The following is an 18,103-nucleotide window of genomic DNA, read 5'->3' as shown; positions in this document are numbered from 1 at the left end:
AACTGAAAGGAGTTTATTATTCAGAACATCATTTATACATGACAAATATAAAAATATTTACAAATACTGTGAACTAGAGAGATGCAGCAAATTTCCCTTGTACAGTTCAGCTTTGGGAGTCTGATATGGATCAGGTACGAGAGTAGTTTTTACTCTCTCTAATGAGCATATGTGTCATTGCACCTCGGTGTAATGGGGGCATTTTTCAACCTCATAACAAAATAACAGCATCTGTAGATCAAAATCATGGAATGGCTGGGGTCGGAAGGGATCTCTGGAGATCATCCAGTCCAACCTCCTGCCAAAGGCAGGGTCCCCTGGAGCGAGTGACAGAGAGATGTCTCCAGGTGGGTCTAGGATGTCTCCAGACAGGGATACTCAACACCCTCCCTGGGCAGCTGTTCCAGGCTCTGCCACCTCCATGGAAAGATGTTCTGCCTCATGTTGTGGGGGAACTTGTTGTGTTGAGTTTATTGCCATTGTTCCTCATCCTGTGCCTGGGCATCACTGAACAGAGTCTGGCACTATCCTTTGACATCCCTTGGGGATATTGGTGTGGATTGATGGGATCCCCTCTCAGTCTTCTCCTCTCCAGACTAACCAGCTCCCACACTCCCTGCTCATCAGAGAGATGCTCCAGACCCCTCATCATCTCCGTGGCCTCTGCTGGACCCTCTCCAGTGTCTCCTGGTCTTTCTTGAACTGTGGAGCCCAGAATTGGACACAACACTCTAGATGTGGGCTCACCTGGGCAGGCCAGAGGTGCAGGATCCCCTATCTGACCTGCTGGACATGCTTTACCTGATGAACCTCAGGATCCCATTGTCCCTCCTGGCCTCCAGGGCAGTGCCAGCTCATGGCCAGCTTGTCATCCACCAGGACCCCCAGGTCTTTCTCCACAGAGCTGCTTTGTAGTAGGTCATCCCCAACCTGTGCTGGTCCTTGGGCTCGTCCCTCCCCAGGTGCAGGACCTGCACTTGCCCTCCTTGAACCTCATTAGGTTTTTCTCCACCCAACTTGTCAGCCTGTCCAAGTCCCTCTGAATGACAACACAGCCTCCAGGTGGATCAGCTCCTGCCCCAGTTCTGTATCATCAGATATGATCAGATAAACAGAATGAATAAAACAAAGGACTGGTGGGTTGGGGCACTCCTTTTATCTCCAAGGACTTAAGTTGCCAGAAACAGGAATGATATGTGAGTCAACAAATAACATTTGTTATTCAAGCACGAGTCTTCTCTGCCCAGCTGATAGAATCTGACTTTTCTTCAGGCTCAAAGGCCATTTTTTTTTTGTTTTTTATTTCAAACAAAATATTCTTGTGTTACTCTGAGGACTATGAAAGTGAATTTAAACCTTGTCTGTGTTGAAGAAGCGGTTTTGACACAGAAAAAATCTGTGTGTAAGTGGGCCATTTTTTGGTTGTATGCATATATATGGTTGACATGCTGCATTTTAATCACCAACTTGTCAATGCTTAGTGATCAAGATCTTTTAAAGTATTTTTGTAAAGTGTATCTTTGGCTACTCTTGTCTGCTTCTGCTTTTTTTTTCCTCTCTCCTATTCCCACCATGAAAAGAAGGATTTTAAGAATTAATATTCTTTTCTCCATGGCTGCAGTGCTCTAATATTGTCTATTTAATTAACAGAGCTACAGAATCTTATTGTTCAATGGACATTATACACCATTACAGCCCTGGTGAATGAGTACACCAGATTTGTAAAAGTCAGTCTAATTTACAAAACACTAAAATATTTGACTCCTTATATTAAAACATAAGTTGACACATAATAAAATTCCATATTATATCCATCCGTAATTTATAATTGAATTTTATAGCAGGAATTAATCTTTCCTATTAGCTGACTGGAACCAAAAGAGTTGAAAGAAAACTATCTTTGTGAAAATTCTGATTCTTGAGTACATTTAAATATAAAACTTGTTTGCTATATATTCCTATACTTAAATATATGTCTGCTTTCTGAGTTTCTCTTTATTTCCTTTAGAGGAATTATTATTATTATTATTACTACTACTACTGCTACTGCTATTATTATTATTACCACAACTACTATTATTATGGTTATTAACATTATTTATATAATACTTTATATAATAATTTATATTATTATATTATATTATATTATATTATGTTATGTTATGTTATGTTATATTATATTATATTATATTATATTTATTATTAGTATCAGTATTATTAAAATACTGCAGCACCCTCCTGCTCCAAGGAGAAGTGAATTTTGCACCCCCAAAAAAGAGATGATGTTGCTGGTGCTCCAGGGCCTGTGAGAATACAAATGTCAGTCTAGGGTTGAAGGAGCTTTTAACTCAAACCATCCAATCCAACACAACTGACACCACAAACAGAGAGAGAATTGCATGTATATGTCTTATTTTTTCATAAAAAATTTTTTTATACTTATTCTTTTTCCCATTCAATTTGTTTCTCTACAGTAATTTGTGGCTTTGCCTGCAATCTTGAACTGGGAATTCTCCAGAGAAGGGCCTATTGCTGTTGCACCCGATCTTGTACAGCAGCTGCCTGGAAAATATGCTTTGACTGTCAGTAGAGATAAAATCAAGTGAAACAAAATGAAGATTTCTCAAAATGATCGTGAGAGCCAGAGTACTCACTGGAAAAGTGGAGTTCCCTGGTGGAAAGGAAACAGTCAAGATATTTAAATGATATACCAGAAACCCAGATGAAGAGGCTGCATTGCCTGAGCCAGAGCATGGGGCAGAATCTCAGCCTCTTGTGTCAGGCAAGTTTTCTGGCTGCTACACCGCTAACAACCTGAAAAGAAAAGAGGATCTCGTCTTCTTTAGATGAGTGTGTCCTTTTCCATCTCACAAAAAAATGTTCCACCAGTCAGGAAAAATGTTACCTTTCAGAAATTTAACTAGAACTAGCACATCTTCTTCCCTGTTAGTGTTTTTTTTAGAGATCTCTGTGTGATGAATATCAATTTCTAACACACAATTGCCAGGTCTTAACCTTAAGACAAAAACAGCAACAAGAACAAAATCAACCAACCCAATAAAAAAAAACCAACCACCAACCCAAGAACACTTAAGAATAATTTTATATGACAAAAAATTTTTGTCATACACTGAGGCAGCATGGCTCTGTCAGTTCACTGCAGTACCACAAAAAATTATTTCTAAAATCTCTCACATTGTCAAATTCCAACATGAATTACCTACAGACGGTCATGTTAGACTGCCAGGTATCAGCAGATGGAAGAAACAATGTTGGTTAGTTGTTCTTTTGATTCGTACAAAACTAATAATTGAAATCTGTCACATGTCTGTAATGTTGATTTGAAATGAATTCCACCACAAGAGATCAAGAGCCAAACCTCGTTGCTCTAATTATATTCCCTTATTTTGAAATCATGAGATTTTTGGCAAAGTTTGCAGTTGAGTCTTTGAGATGCAGATGGCACAATACCATTAAATACTTTATTGTGGTGTATTGTAATGGTTCCTCCCCTGGGTTCTGAAATTCTGTGTCGATGAGTTGTTACAACTAACTGTGCTGGAAGTTAGTGCTGAAAGTAAAACAAAGTAATTCCTAAAATTCCTAAAATCATGTTTCAGATCTTTTTTTCTCCCTCAGAGTAAAATAAATTAGCAACAACAACAACAAAAACCAAAAACCCCCCACCTCTTCTTATTTATTGCAAAGATATGCAACAGCGCACAATCTCAGACACGCTAAGAACTCCTTACAGCTTAAATGGTTGAAGCATATTCTTGCTAAGATGAAAATATGTTTTGTGGGTGTTTGAAATAAACTCTTTCACCAAGTTCATTCATGGTGTTCTCCTTAAAGTTCTAAGTAACAGTAGGATGCAGAGCTCAGTACAACATGTTTAACTTTGCAAAACAGCAACTTCAGCATTAAAACCAAAACAACACCTTGGTTGTTACAAATTTAATGTGGGAACTTCAGACTTGCCTCTGAAGAGCTGTATTTGGAATTTTATCAACTTTCTTCCAGCACAGCCCTTGTGCAGTTTGTAGAAATTCAGCCTGATTTGGTCAAGTCTTAGGAAAAACCAGGGAACTCTGATTTCTGAGACCGCAATACATATTGAAGAGAAGGAATTCTTGTGTCTTCTGCAAACCTGGATCACTGCACTGTGCTTCAGAGATGTGTCTGCAATGATTCAGGGTGGAAATATGTCCTGATATTGAGGCATGAGAGTCAAGGCCAGCTTTGTTAGAGATTTCAGAGTTGTTTGGCCCCTTTTCCCTAAACAGCTCTTTAGAAAGGTGTAAATGTTCCAACATTCCCACTGATGATGGTGATTTGGCTTTGCTGTAAAAGGCAGCACAAGAAAACCTGTGGGGAAGAACAATCTTCAATAGTCCAAGGCAGACACTGTGCAAGTGGAAAAAAAGGGAATTGTGGGCCAGTGGCGAGAGACAAACTGGAGAAGAGACGTGTATGTTAACTTGGTTCTGTAAGGAACTGAGGTCTGCTCAGATAGACAGTATCTCTTCCACTGACTGATTTCCTTTCATATTTGCATCTGGAATACGTAGGCCATGGAAGGCATGGGAACACAATATCTGAGATACCAGTCAGACTCCTCCTCACCGTGGAGTGGAAAAGCATTTTAAAAACTGATGTGGGTGGCAAAGTGTGGGAAGAAGCAGTGTCTCAGACACTCAGGTCCTCATCAACCTCTCACAAATGCAGGTACCCCATAGTCCTCTGGCCAAGGGATTTGAGCTCAGCTGAAAGCAGGCATATCTCAACATCACTGGCAGCATCACCACTCGTTGGCATAGAGGCCTAAGCAGAAATTTTGGGGGTCCGAGATGTCTTTCTGGACATCCCCCAGTTTGGGATCCCCAGAGGTTTGGGGAACCTTTTCACCCCTGATTTGGGGGTCACAGAAGTTTTTGGAGACCCTTTCCCCCCCACATCCCCAGTTTGAGATTGCCAGAGGTTGAGGGACCCTTTCCACCCGTAATTTAGGGGTCCCAGGTGTTTCAGGGGAAAATTTGCAGCCCCAGTTTGAGGGCCTTGGTGTCTTGTAAGACACTTCACCCCCCATTTGCGGTTTCCAGGTGGTTTTGGAGACCCTTTTTGCCCACATTTGGAAGGTCTCAGGATTTCAGAGATCCTTTTACCGGTAATTTTGGGATCCAATATGTTTTTAGGAACCCTTTTCCTTCCCAGGTTGGTGTCCTGGAGGATTAGGGACCCCCTTCAACCCCAATTTGGGTTTAGGGAACCCTTTTCATGCCCAATTTAGGTGTCCTGGGGGGTTGGGGAATGATTTTCATCCCCACTTTTGGGGTTCCAGTTTGGCACATGACTTTACCTTTTAACCTTAATTTCAGCCACACAGAGGAGTGACATTAATCCTTAGCTCAGATTTCTGACGTACTTACAAAATGGAGGTGCAGGAAATAAATAAGGCGGTTTTATTACAAGCAGGGGTTTCCATGGGTACCTCGTATCAAGATACCTAGAAGCCATTTTGTTTGAAGACTTAGGGAGCCATTTTGTGGTCGAGGACTGCTGAAAGAATCCACAAATCTAAATTCCTTTCACAAATGGGCAGGGAATAATTTCAGCTGAAATTAATTAGTTCCTGGTTCCGCAGCCTCAGTGGTGTCCTAAAGGCTTTATATAACAAAACATGGGAGTACCTTGTTTCAGGGTTTGTGCTCACACCTTACCCTGTGGACCCTTCTCCTCTTTTATGTTCTTGTGGGCATTACAAGTTCATCTTATGGGAATAAAAGGATTAATTTTAAAACACTCTCAGACATTTAGACAGGGTTCTTTAATGTAGTCCTCTGTAGACAGTAAAGGTCTGTTTTCAAAATAAAAGAAAGGTAATCAAAACCAACTATGACACTGATTTTGTTGGCTTATTTCTATAAATAGTAACAAAAAAAAGTCTGTCCTGCAAAAGACTGAAGGAAAAAATACTTTTTTTCTTTTTTTTTTTTAATGGAGTTTGAGTGTTTCCTTGTGTTGCACATCCTCTCTCCCTTTCCTGTGATGGAATATTACATGACAATGCTTTTGAACCAGAGAAGTTTGAGGGAAGCAGGATCTTCCACAAAACCCACGTTTACTTTAACAGGAAACCTTTCATGTTCAAGAAGTGGGGGATCAGGCTGTGTTTGGGAAGAGATGAAAGAACGGATTGGTCCCATTTTTAGAGGCAGTGTCAACCCAAAGAATAATTCTGGCAGCGCTGCTGCCCTGGTGACAGACAGATGCATTATCACTACTTTTCTCAAATACACAGCAAAGGCTCGCAGAATCAGAGCAGCCGGTTGTGGTGACAAATCCCCCAAGAACAAAGTGCATATTATTAGAAAACATTACGGGGAGTTCTGCAGCGTGCAGCAACGGATTTTATAGCCCTAATTATAACGGAGGTGGCAATATAATCTCTGCCTGTGCGCCTTGCTCTCTGAACCCGTCCTGATCTCTCTTTAAAAAGGCTCCAATCTGGCCAGTGCTGTGATGGCAGGTGGTGATAAAGCTAATCTCCTAAACAAAGCCCGTATCCAAGATACCCTAAAGGTGTTACAGGGTAATTGGCAGGTTACACTTACCCTGTCTAGATGACAGTTAAAATCAGCAAGAGCTTGGCAAACAGTAAGGATTAGCTCTTACTCTGTCTCTGCTGCAGCACAGGTGGGAGTTACTTGGTTCATCTTTTGTGTAACAAGTGTTAGACCTGATGTCATTACTATTGAACATTAACCATTATTCTGTTTCTTATGCTAAAAACATCTTCATGTCACACTTTCAGATCTGTTATTCTTGTTCCTTCACTGATGGCACTTTATATAAGGGCACTGTGGCTGCCTATATTTCTAATGGATATAATTTTTTTCTGTTTAATATACTGCAGGACTTCAAAGGGTTAATTTGAGCATGTGAGGCAAGATAGAAAATAATGCAGGAAAAATAAGCTACTCACCAAAGAAAGATGGAGGAAAACACTAGGGACATTAGCAGCCATGGAATAGCTCTTTCCCAGTTGAAAATATTGGGGGTTTGCCTTAGATAAATAGCAGCTGATCTGTCTCTCCACTCTATCTCTTCTACTCCGGAAGGTCAATAGGGATCCTTAGCCTAAGGGAGGGATGTTGCAGATCCCCACGGCAGTCCCCATGGTCCCTTGTCTGGTAATTCTGTTAAGCAGAAATTCCTGATTAAAAGTGCTTAAAAAGTGTTGATCATTTAGATGTAAGAACAAAAAAATGGGTGCACAGGAGTTCTTGACCCTGAGTGACTAGTAAACAAATAAAATAAATATTTGGGTAGAAAAATGCAGCTAAGTAAAATTCAGCAGAAATTGTCCTGAAGAGTGGAAACAGTTTGGAAAATGAAAAGTAGTCTTCATGTCCTATGTTCACACTATGGATGGCAAAAAAAGGAAGATAGGATTATTAAGGGTTAATATCTGGCAGCTCTTGAGCCCACTTTGGTCTAAAATTCCAAGACATAAAGTACATCATGAATTCAGATGACTGAAGGAAGAATTTTGCCTTGCAGTTAAATATAAAAAAAACCAAATATAAAAAAGTGTTTATGTATTGAGTACAAATATTAATGTTGATATAAAAGGTGAGAATGTCAGCTTCAGCTGCAATGGTTTGTGCCATCCCAATCCCATCTTGTCCATATTTCAGCAAAGTGCCTTTACTGTTGGGAACACAATAAGGATTTGCAGACATGTAACAGAATAAGGGAAAGAGAACTGTCAGGATGCCTTTGGTCTTGGGGTTTCCCCCATAAAAATGATGTTTGCATACCTATAGTATTTACAAAGGACAGTCACAAGGCATGTTTTCCTGCTGTCAATGACGCTATTGCTTCAAGAAAAGCATACTCTAGAAATGGCAAATATACACTCTTTCTGGACTTGAGAGGACAATGAAGGATGTCGGGTCAGCTTCTTCACTGAGAAGGTCAGGTCAGGGACTGGCCACTGTAGAAGGAGAGTGCTGGGAGATGCTGCAACCACAACAACCCTGATGACAATATTGGCTATGCAGCACTGAAGAACTGCAAGCCCACAGGACAACAGTGAAGGAATTATTGGGTGAAACCCAGGCTAGAACAGTAAGTAGCACAGTTTGGCTTATACATATCATGAAATCCACACTAAGAAAACCTAGGTACAAGTCATTACTACATTTGATTTGTGAGGGACAGTCTGCACCTCGGAGCCATCCTCACAGCGCTGAACTGGAGCTGGGTGATGTGTTGCCCTGTGCTAAGTAAAGCAAACGGCATAGAAGGAAAGTGTCAGATGAAGGAGACCTCCTGCAGCAGCCCCCAGCCAAGGTCCTTCCAGGAACACAGGAGAACAAGCAGGAGGAAGCAGCACATAAAGAGAAGCTCAGCACAGTGTGGCAGCAAGAAAGTTGCAGGAACAGTCTTATTACTATGAGGTGGGGAAATGGATTTTATTGAATAAAACTGACTGAAAATCTGAAAACAAAACCACATTGCACTTTAGGTAAGAACCAGACATAAAAGCCTTTTGTTGTTTCATCCCTTTTGGCTGAATAAACAATGCCTGGCTTTGAAGAAAGTATTACTGTGTCATTTTAATCAGCTGCACAGGGCTCTCAACGGAAAAAGGCTTCCCAGTACGGAGTGTAGTTAGGCCCTTTAGATTTATCCTAATTGGAGGAATAAAGAGGGTGCATTACAGGATTATTCCCTCAAGAAAAATAAAAAAAAACCAGGCAAGTCTGCCACTTGGGGGTGCAGGCATGCTGGGCTGCCACAGCAGCTATAGTGCAGCTTGCCTTGCAATTATGACAGCTGGATTCTTGGTTGTAAAACAGAGATAAGCAGTAAAATTAGCACTGCTGTGGAGAAACGATGCATTAATATCAGGAGGTTTGTTAAGGCTTCCTAAATTTCCACTATCTCTGTATTGACAGCAAAGCAACCCTCGGGGAGAAATAAAAGTATTTTCCTTCCAGACAGCAGTTCTTCAGGGAGATCTCTGACATGGACACTAACATGTAAAATCCAAGTTGCTGTGGAGGTAGTGATGCAATCGTAGGCATGACTGCAGCCCACGTGAGTGCTGCCAGGTGAATTTTCCACATTATAGTGAAGACGGTGGAAGTTTTGGTGGATGTTACAAGCTACTGAGTGTCCACAGAGAAACACTGGTTTGCAGCCTGTGAAAAAGTATCTTCTCCACCGGCGTGGGCTGAATTAATGTAGAGGAGATTTTTTTTCCCTTTATCTGTCCTAACTGGATGGATAATTCTGCAGTGCCCCACCACTGCTGGCTGAGGGCCACTGGAGAGGCCTGTGCCCTCATGAAGGGTGCAGTGCACACTTGCTGTGTGCACCACTGGTCTGCACGCAAGCAGAAAATGCTCTGGGATTCTGGATGTCAAATGCTTTTTATGAAGGTGTGTTATTTCTGTTAATTTCATAGTTTAACCAGCGCAAAAAAGCCTGATCCTTTTAAATCTTTACTGACAATGCAGTGTGTTGAAATCAAAACACTTTCAATGTCAAAGAAAAATGCGATTAATTGCTAGCTGAGTTGTAAAACCAGAGCTTTAGGGAAGGGCTATCACCCTGCCACTGACAGGCGTTTAATGGCAGACAAAGGGGTTGCAAAATGAAATGCTGGAATTACTTTGAGGTGCCAGCCAAAATAACCAACAGATCAAACGACTTAACGGGTCGTTTCCACTCCTAATTTCACGATCTCTCTTCTTGTTGTCATGCAACCAGCCCACAGCTTCTGCCGAAATGCTTCTTAACAACGCAGTGCTGTTCAGTACATCCTTCTCACTCGGCAATTGCATTATATCTTAATATAATATTAATTTGGGGTCTTTTGCTGTGAGGGAATGTAGAGCAGATGCAAATTACAGACGTAAAATGTCTGAAGAGATTTTTGATGACCACTGGGCAATTAGTTTTGGTTTGGTTTTTTTTTTTTTCACTCTTGTAGCTCCATATACCCACCTAGGGAAAAGAGATAAGAATAAAAAAGTGCATAGTGGTCTGACAGCAGACCTTCCCGTCCTCCCCTTGCACTACTTCTGAAATTTCACCACGTCTTGCATTTTTGCTTTAACTTCCTCTCAGTAACGGGCAGGACAGCATCCTACCGGGGGAGGGAGAGGAGTGAAAGAATAGACATCTTCTGGGTCTAGTGGAAAGTGTCCCTGCACACGGGATGTGATGACTTTTGAGGTTCCTTCCAACTCGAACCATTTCATGACTGTGATTCTATCCAAGCTCCCTGTCTAGATGTTCAGGAAGAGTTTTAAGCTGAGACAGTGCATGACTTGGACAGCACCTACGGGACATCTGTGGAGGGCAAAACACCTCCGTGGAAGGCAAAACACCTGTGTGGAGGGTAAAACACCTGCGTGAACCTCATAGAAGAGGGCAGGTACCCGCAGGGACTAAGCCACGGGAGGGGAACTCCAAGGATACAGGGAGCACAAACAGGGCGCTGCGGGAGCATCCGCGCGATGAGCCAGGGGTTCCCATCCCTATCCGGGCGCTCCATTCCGCATCCCTCACCCCACATCCCACATCCCACGTCCCACACCGCATCGCGGGCGGGGAGCGGCCGGGGTGTGTCCCGCGGCACCGCCCCTAGGAGGAGGAGGAGAAGGAGGGAGAGGAGGAGGAGGAGACAGGGCCATGCTGGCGGCGCGGCGGCACCTGGCGGGCGCGCAGAGCGGGCGGGCGGCGGGACGGGCTGCGCGCCGCGCATAGGGCGCTGAAAGCGGCCGTGGGAGCGTAGCGGAGGCTGCACTGGGCCGGGGAACCTGGACCCTCCCTTAGCATCCTCGCAGCGCAGCGCCGGGCGGAGGCACCGCTCTCATCCCTCGGCAAAGGCGGCGGAGAGGAGGAGGAAGAGGAGAAAGATGAGCCGCGCGGTGCTGGCCTGGTTGGCGCTCTGCGGGAGCCTGGCGGCGCCGCGCCCCGCCCGAGGTGAGCGCCCGGGGGCCGCCGGGGATGGAGCGGGCACGGACCGGGGATTGGGGTCACACCGGAGCTTCCGCAAAGTCCGAGTGCAAGTGCGGGGAGGCGGCTCAGAGCCGACTACCGCCCTCTGTTCTCTCCTTTTTTTTTCTCTGTAGATAAGTATGGGGTTTTTTTTAAATATCTGCGTTTGAAACACAAGCCGGAGGAAGATCCATCCTCAGATGCGTTCTGGTTTTGAAACTATGCTTAAATAGAGGGGAAAGAAACGGCGTGAGAGCTTAAATCTTCCCAGCCTCTAGTCTGGATTACGTTTAATATCCGCAGAGCTCTCCACGTCTCTTTTTCCCTTCCTCCCCTCGCCAACCCTCCCCAGTCACCAGTCTTCATTGTAAATTTGGAGGCTGTTGAGCTCCAAGACACATATCCAGCAAACCGCGGAACACTTTGCGAACACGTTCGGGGGCTTCAGCATCTCGTCAGCAGCGAGTAGCTCTTGCCAGGCGACCCTTTTGCTGCCTCCTAATTAGGGCATCTCCACCTAAAACACCAACGGCGCCTTCTGGGTGTCTCACCCCCTTCCAGGGGAAAAAAAAAAAAAAAAAAAAGAATTAGAAAGCCAACCCTAACCCAGAAAGATAACTTTAGAGCTCTTGGGATTTCTCTTTATTATTTATAATAATTAGTTAGTGCGGGCTATGAGGGTTTTCCCTCCTCGCATTAAAAAAGTTGTAGGAGCTCATCTTGCGACGAGCTGATGGAGGGGGTGTGAGACCGGTCCCCCCGCAGCAGAAGGGGCCGCCTGGGGCGGTGGGCGATCACGCACTGCCCATTCCGTCGCATCACAGAATCAGTTAGGTTGGAAAAGACCTCTGACATCATCTAGTCCAACCTATGACTCCCGCTCGGACACCTGCTAAGGAAGGGGCTGGGCTGGGCTCCGGGACCACCCTGGGTTCCCTCGGAACGATCAAGGGTCCTCTCCTGTCCCCTGCGTCCCTCCGCGGGGCCTTTTCCTCCTCTGCGACCTCCGAGCGTCTCTTTGTGCCGCGGATGTTCTGTCCCTCCCTGGGATTCTACCCGGCTTGGAGACCTTTTTATCCTCCCACTTGTACCTTTCCCGAGCTTAGAAGAACAACTGTTGTCCTAATGAATATTCCCATTGACTTTAAACCTGCTCCCCTCACTTTTTTTTTTTTTTTTAATGAAACCAGTGTATCAGTAAAGCTGAATATTTTATTAGACCTTAAATTCTCAAAATCCGATAACATTCATACAGTTACCGTGAGCACGTGATAGCTTATGCAATGTGTCCTTGTACCTGCAGATTATTCCCCAAAGTCTTTTTTTTTTTTTTTTTAAACAAAAGATAGCTCTGTGTGCCACGAAGTCTAGACTTGTCATAAGTGCTTTGCATCGGGCTTCTGTAGGACTGTAGTTCACATCTGGGACATTTTCTCATTAAATTCTACAGTTTGTCACGGTTTTAGGTAACTTCAGAACAGAGAGAACTTAATAGATTTTCTAGCAGGAGTGAAATAGGAAGGAAAAAAATCCATTTGCTCTGTGATTGCTTAAGCTTTTCAGTTGAAGGTTTGTCCTTGGCTCTTCAAATGAAACAGAAGAAAATTATACAGTCTTTTCTTTCTGCTGAAACAGAGCAAAATGTTGCTTGACAGGTCTGATATACTGGGTTAATTTTGCAGGCTGTCATAACGTTTACTTTTAATAGATCCTTTGAAAGTTACAATGACTCTGTAAGTCAAAACTCTTTAGAAAGCAGGTTTTGAACAATACAAAACTTGCCTATACATTGTTTCAACATCACTTACTGGCGAACCCATTAATGTAATAATGGTGTACGATGAAAATCTGTGGAAGTGCAGTGGCTGGTTCTTCCCCACCCTTTGGGGTAAATTCCAAGTGCAGATCAAAGTTAAGTCATAGACTTCATTACTGACGTGCATTTCAAGCCTACTGTTAAAGAACAATACCAACTGCTTTTTTTGTTGGGGCTTTGCAAAGTAATGATGGAAGTCAAAATCCTATTTACTCATAATGTCTTAAAAACATCTTTTGCTTTTTGTGTTTGGTACAAATACATAGTATATCAGCAAGTCTGGGGTTTTTTTGTCTTGTTGTTTTTAAGGGAGAGAGAAGGATGAGAAAATTGAGAGATAATGATGATGTTGAAAAAGTCATCTTAATGGGAGACTGTAATTTTCTTCTTCCTGGCCAGTCTAATAAATTTGCAATCTCATGCACTGTAACAGGAGCCTGATCTTCAGAGGTGTTTATATGCAAGTACATGATGAAACCGGGCTTCAAGGGTGCAGTGACTTCTACCCCTTAGTTTGCAAGACAGCTGTAGGTGCATTTTTAATAAGCAATGTCCTTTTACAAATATTTCAAAACAGCTGTAAGCTTTTGCATTTATTGTTGTTGCTGTTGTTCCTTGGTCAAATTTGAACGAGAACCACTCTGGTGTTCTGCTCTGCAGTGGATGAGACAGAAACTACCAGGGTGAGTACATAGACTACAAGAGATTATTTCAGGTGGAAAAAATGTAGTGTATCTCATGTACTGTAATACAGGTTCCTTAATCCCCACCATGTATTATTTTTAGGGACAAATAAGCCAATACCTTTCAGAACAGTCAGTAAATATTGCGATCAAAGGAAAGGAAAACATAATTTAAAACCGATGGCTGTTTCAGTCTCCAGATTTACCTCAGGCCATAGGGTAAGCTGATCAGCTATGGTAATGATGCTATGGTAAGTACACAGAAAATCAGTATATCCCATGTCTTGGTGATAAATGGCTTTGCAACAGGACCTTCTGAAAAATTACCATTTGAGTCATCTTTATAGTGAAGCTGATCCCTAAGTTGTATCATCCTTTTCCACTTAGCAGGCTGCTGAATTTTTATGTGTGCTGTGTCTAAAAATGGTGTTGACATTGCCAAAACCAGTCAAGCCTAGTTCTTTATTTTATGTCTGTGTCCTGTCAGCCCAAGACAAATACTTTGCAACTTGGAAGGAGCAGTTTCAAAGATGTTGCTTTTTCTCCATTTCAGTGGGAACCTTCACTCTCTCTGAGGTTTAGAAGTTTCTATAAAGCCTCTTTCTGCAGCTGGAATGAGCTGCAAAGAGTAAGAGTGCTGGAAAATGAGAGGTAAACTGTGGCTTTGTTCTCATGTAACTATACTAAAAGGCTGAAAAGATCACAGAGGCTTTTAAAGACCAAGATTCTTCTGTTTTACTAAGTGTCTTTGCATCTTTGGACAGCAATTGCTTCACCACAAACTGCTGACAGTGTGACCCTGCATAATGATTTTCACTGTTCTTTTAACAAATTACATTTGTATTCAAATTGATTTTCCATGACTGCTTGTATAGCCTCCAGAAAGCGTATAGAGGATATACTATTGCATTCTGTACGTGTCTGGTCAGCCCAGGACAGAATTTGGTGTCAAGCCATGCATTATTATAACTGGAATTAATAGTTTTGGTATTATTAGTTAGGTTTTTTTATTTGTCCAGCTACCTGTTTCACTACCCTTTATGTCCTTATCCTTTATGTCTTTTTTCAAGGGGTACACTTCATACAAGATTGTGTATCAATGGCAGCATAGTGAAAAGGGGTACTGTCTTATCTTCCCTCCTCCACATTTTTCCAGTTATCATCAGGTTCAAAATCAAGGAAATGATACACTTTGAAAATTATTTCAAAAAACAATGACCTTCTATTAAGAGGGTGATTTTTATGCCTTAAATTAACTGTTTATGCAGCACGTGTCCATACAACAGCAGTAAAAAATTCACACCCTGATACCCTTTCAGAGTGAAGATGTCCGGGGAAGTGGAGTTTAAGAAACTACAAGAGTCAGGAGATAAGTCTATGTTATTCTGAAATTTACTGTGAGTCACATAGGAATTAGTATGTTACTTTTTTAATCCTCTTGTGTTCTTAGATGTTTCACACTCAGGTAAGCCACAGAGCCAGGAGTATTTGTGGAATCTCAACGGATGGTTAGTGTTGTATTAGAAGCAAGATTAGATATTAGAAAGAAATTCTTGGCTTGAGGGTGGTAAGGCCTTGGCACAGGTTGCCCAGAGAAGCTGTGGCTGTCCCATCCCTGAAAGTGTCCAAGTCCAGGTGGGATGGGGCTTGGAGCAACCTGGGCTAGTGGAAGGTGTCCCTGCCCATGGCAAGGGTTGGAATGAGTTGATCTTTAAGGTCCCTCACAACCCAACCCATTCTATGATTATGTAATTCTATGATACTGGGCTTGTTTGTAGCACACTTGAAGCCCAGATTGAGTTTGAATAAATATGAGTTGAACAACAAACGGGTATTAATTTATTTCAACTTTCAAAACATGTTCACAGTGAAAATACAGTGAAACCTTAGTCAGATGATCCGTTAGAAAATAAAAGATGAGTTAAAAAAAGATTCAAACCCAAAGAAGAGTTGTAAGAACATCAACATCTGCAAAATTAAAACCTCTGGAAAATGCTGTCTTATACTGGACGACCTACACACAGTTTTCACTTAAAGTTAAGGGGAGAACCTAGGGGAAAGGCAACAGGACCCTAAAGTCAGTGTGTTTTGTCAACCTGAGGAATAAGTGATGATGGGTCTAGGTTATTATCTTTATAGAAGACTTGGATCTTATGTTTAAGGGAGAACTACTTACAGTGTGTAGTGACAGCAGGGTACGGCTGATTTTCTAACAATATGTGTAGACGGTTGAGCAGCTTTTGTCCATTTGCATTGCAGGACCAGAGCATGGGTCTATCCAAAAACAGTAGCGCAGTTGTGGACCAGGGTGCTCTGAGAGCAAGGATTTGAACTGTCACGTGGTATCCCACAAATCTGGAGGCACAGAACCTGCACCATCTCCTCATGCTCTGAGGTTTTATCAAATCCCAATCTTGCTGCTGTGGGAATATACCGGATATATTTGCAGGGTTTTCCTGTTTGTTTTTTTGTGGGGGTTTTCTTCCCTCTAATTAGCAAGCTGTGTTACCTTTCATCACAGCGGGGGTGCTCTTATACTTTAAGTTTTAAAAGCTGAGAAATGAAGCAAACTATGATTATCTAATAAAGTCTCCAGCTAATCTAGCTAATATGTCATGTGTGTGAATGCATTATCATGTGAAACACACCTGAAAACATCTTAATTTTACATAATGTGTAGTGGCTGTCTGCATACATACTGTATTTTGAGTATATTTTCACTTTAGAGAGTTATATCCAATTATTTGCCTCACATCTGGTCTGATACTTAGAAGTTTTAGTAATAAGATCTCTTCATCCTGTGAACTCAGCTTGCAGAGCTCTGTATTTCAACTAAAAATCAGTTTTATATACAACAAAAGTATAGTTATATACAACCGAAAAGAGCTTTGGTTTTTTTTGAGAATAACGATAGTATTCCTCACTCTGCTCCCTTAAAACTTTTTAATAAGGGACCATTTGTAGGCAAAAAATTGAGTGTTGTTTGTTTGTTTGTTTGTTTGTTTTTAAGGCATAGATAGATGTAAGAATTTGGTTAAGTTGTCTGAAAATAGAGAAGAAAGTACTAGTTCATCTGTGCCGTTTAAATAGAGAATCCTGGACTATCTAAGCTCATCCACCTGCAGCAGCAGAACATCAAATTTTCAGTTTTGAGAAGTTACAATTTATAAACACAATATTTAAAACAGCCAGCTGGAAGTGTGCAGATGACAGCAGGGAGGAGCAGCGGATGGATAAGCAGGATCAGGCAGATCAGCGCTCCTGGAGCAGAGCCAGGGCTGGGTCCTTGGCACATCCTGTCAGGAAACCAAAGGAGCAAAAAACGTGTGCATTGTGTGAAACCCTGGAGACCACAGGGAGCAGGGGAGGGAGCCAGACCTCCCCCAGGGGAGATAGGAGATTGGATATGTTGGATGTGGGATGCTCTCTGTTGTCTCTGGTCCCAGGTGGGTGTGTGGAAGTCTGGGGTCAGATCCAGAGGCACAACCCACCCAGGATGCAGTGTCTGCATCAAGTGATGACTCTTGGTTAAAGCTACTGAGAAAACTTCTAACAAGAAAATACTTTTATCAGAACACTATAATTCTGTACATGCAAGAGTTTAAGCAGTCAACAGTACCTTGCCCACATGGAACGTGGAATGCACGTGTTGACTATTAAAGTGTTTTGTACCATGAATTTGAACCTGAGAGTTCCAAATTTTTAATTTAAATACAGAGCAGGAGTTCTTTTTTAGTGTTTTTGCAGATAACATTCTTTTGTTCTTCTTGTCCCTCTCCACTTGCAATCTTTTGAGTATTCTGGTAATAGTAACTTTTTGACAGACAAAAAAACCTTGAAAGAGATGACTGCTTTGCCAATTTTTAGCTACAGTAATTTTATTTGCTGTGTAAGTAGGCTGACAAAATTTCTACAAAAACTGCTTTTTTTTCTTATCATTGTCAAGATGCTGTGTCAACCTGCGTAATTATGGAGAGCTCTGACAGCAGTGTATAAATAACAGTAATTTCTGCCATCTGATTACCCATGTCTTGGGTTTCTGCAATTGTGAAGCTACAACAGACAACACAAGAAATACTTTTGGATAGGACTTGCACACACCAAGCATGAGCATGAAAAATAAGAAATAGGAGATGTTCGATTTATTTTTTGTTTAGCATTTACTTCTTTCAATCTGTCCCTCCCTCATCTACAACGACTTCTGTCACTGCTGGTTATTGAGTCCACCATCACCAAATTTGCAGATGACACTAAGTTGGGGCAGAGTGTTGATCAGCTGGAAGGCAGGAGGGCTCTGCAGAGGGACCTGGATAGGTTGGAGAGTTGGGCTGATTCCAGTGGGATGAGGTGCAACAAGGCCAAGTGCTGAGTCCTGCACTTTGGCCACAACAACCCCCTGCAGTGCTACAGGCTGGGGACAGAGTGGCTGGAGAGCAGCCAGGCAGAAAAGGACCTGGGAGTTTGGATTGACAGGAAGCTGAACATGAGCCAGCAGTGTGCCCAAGTGGCCAAGAAGGCCAATGGCATCCTGGCCTGGATCAGGAACACTGTTGGCCAGCAGGACCAGGGAAGTGATTCTTCCCCT

General features: G+C 42.5%; 1 protein-coding gene across 3 annotated transcripts in view; it reads left to right on the top strand.

The window, feature by feature from the left end:
* The first annotated feature begins 10,700 nt into the window (after positions 1 to 10,700).
* EDIL3 (EGF like repeats and discoidin domains 3) overlaps positions 10,701 to 18,103 on the top strand; it is a 233,692-nt gene continuing 226,289 nt past the window's right edge. The window contains exon 1 of one of the 3 annotated variants that reach the window (XM_064642242.1): positions 10,701 to 11,004. In XM_064642242.1, coding sequence (XP_064498312.1) covers positions 10,938 to 11,004 — 67 coding nt within the window. In that variant the 5' untranslated portion in view covers positions 10,701 to 10,937. The remainder of the gene's footprint in view (positions 11,005 to 18,103) is intronic. The other 2 variants (XM_064642241.1, XM_064642240.1) reach the window with 2 other exon arrangements.

This window comes from Pseudopipra pipra, chromosome Z (genome assembly GCF_036250125.1).
Source record: "Pseudopipra pipra isolate bDixPip1 chromosome Z, bDixPip1.hap1, whole genome shotgun sequence".
NCBI lineage: Eukaryota > Metazoa > Chordata > Aves > Passeriformes > Pipridae > Pseudopipra > Pseudopipra pipra.
Note: the sequence above shows the minus strand (reverse complement) of the source record. Positions and strands in the feature narration are given on the sequence as shown.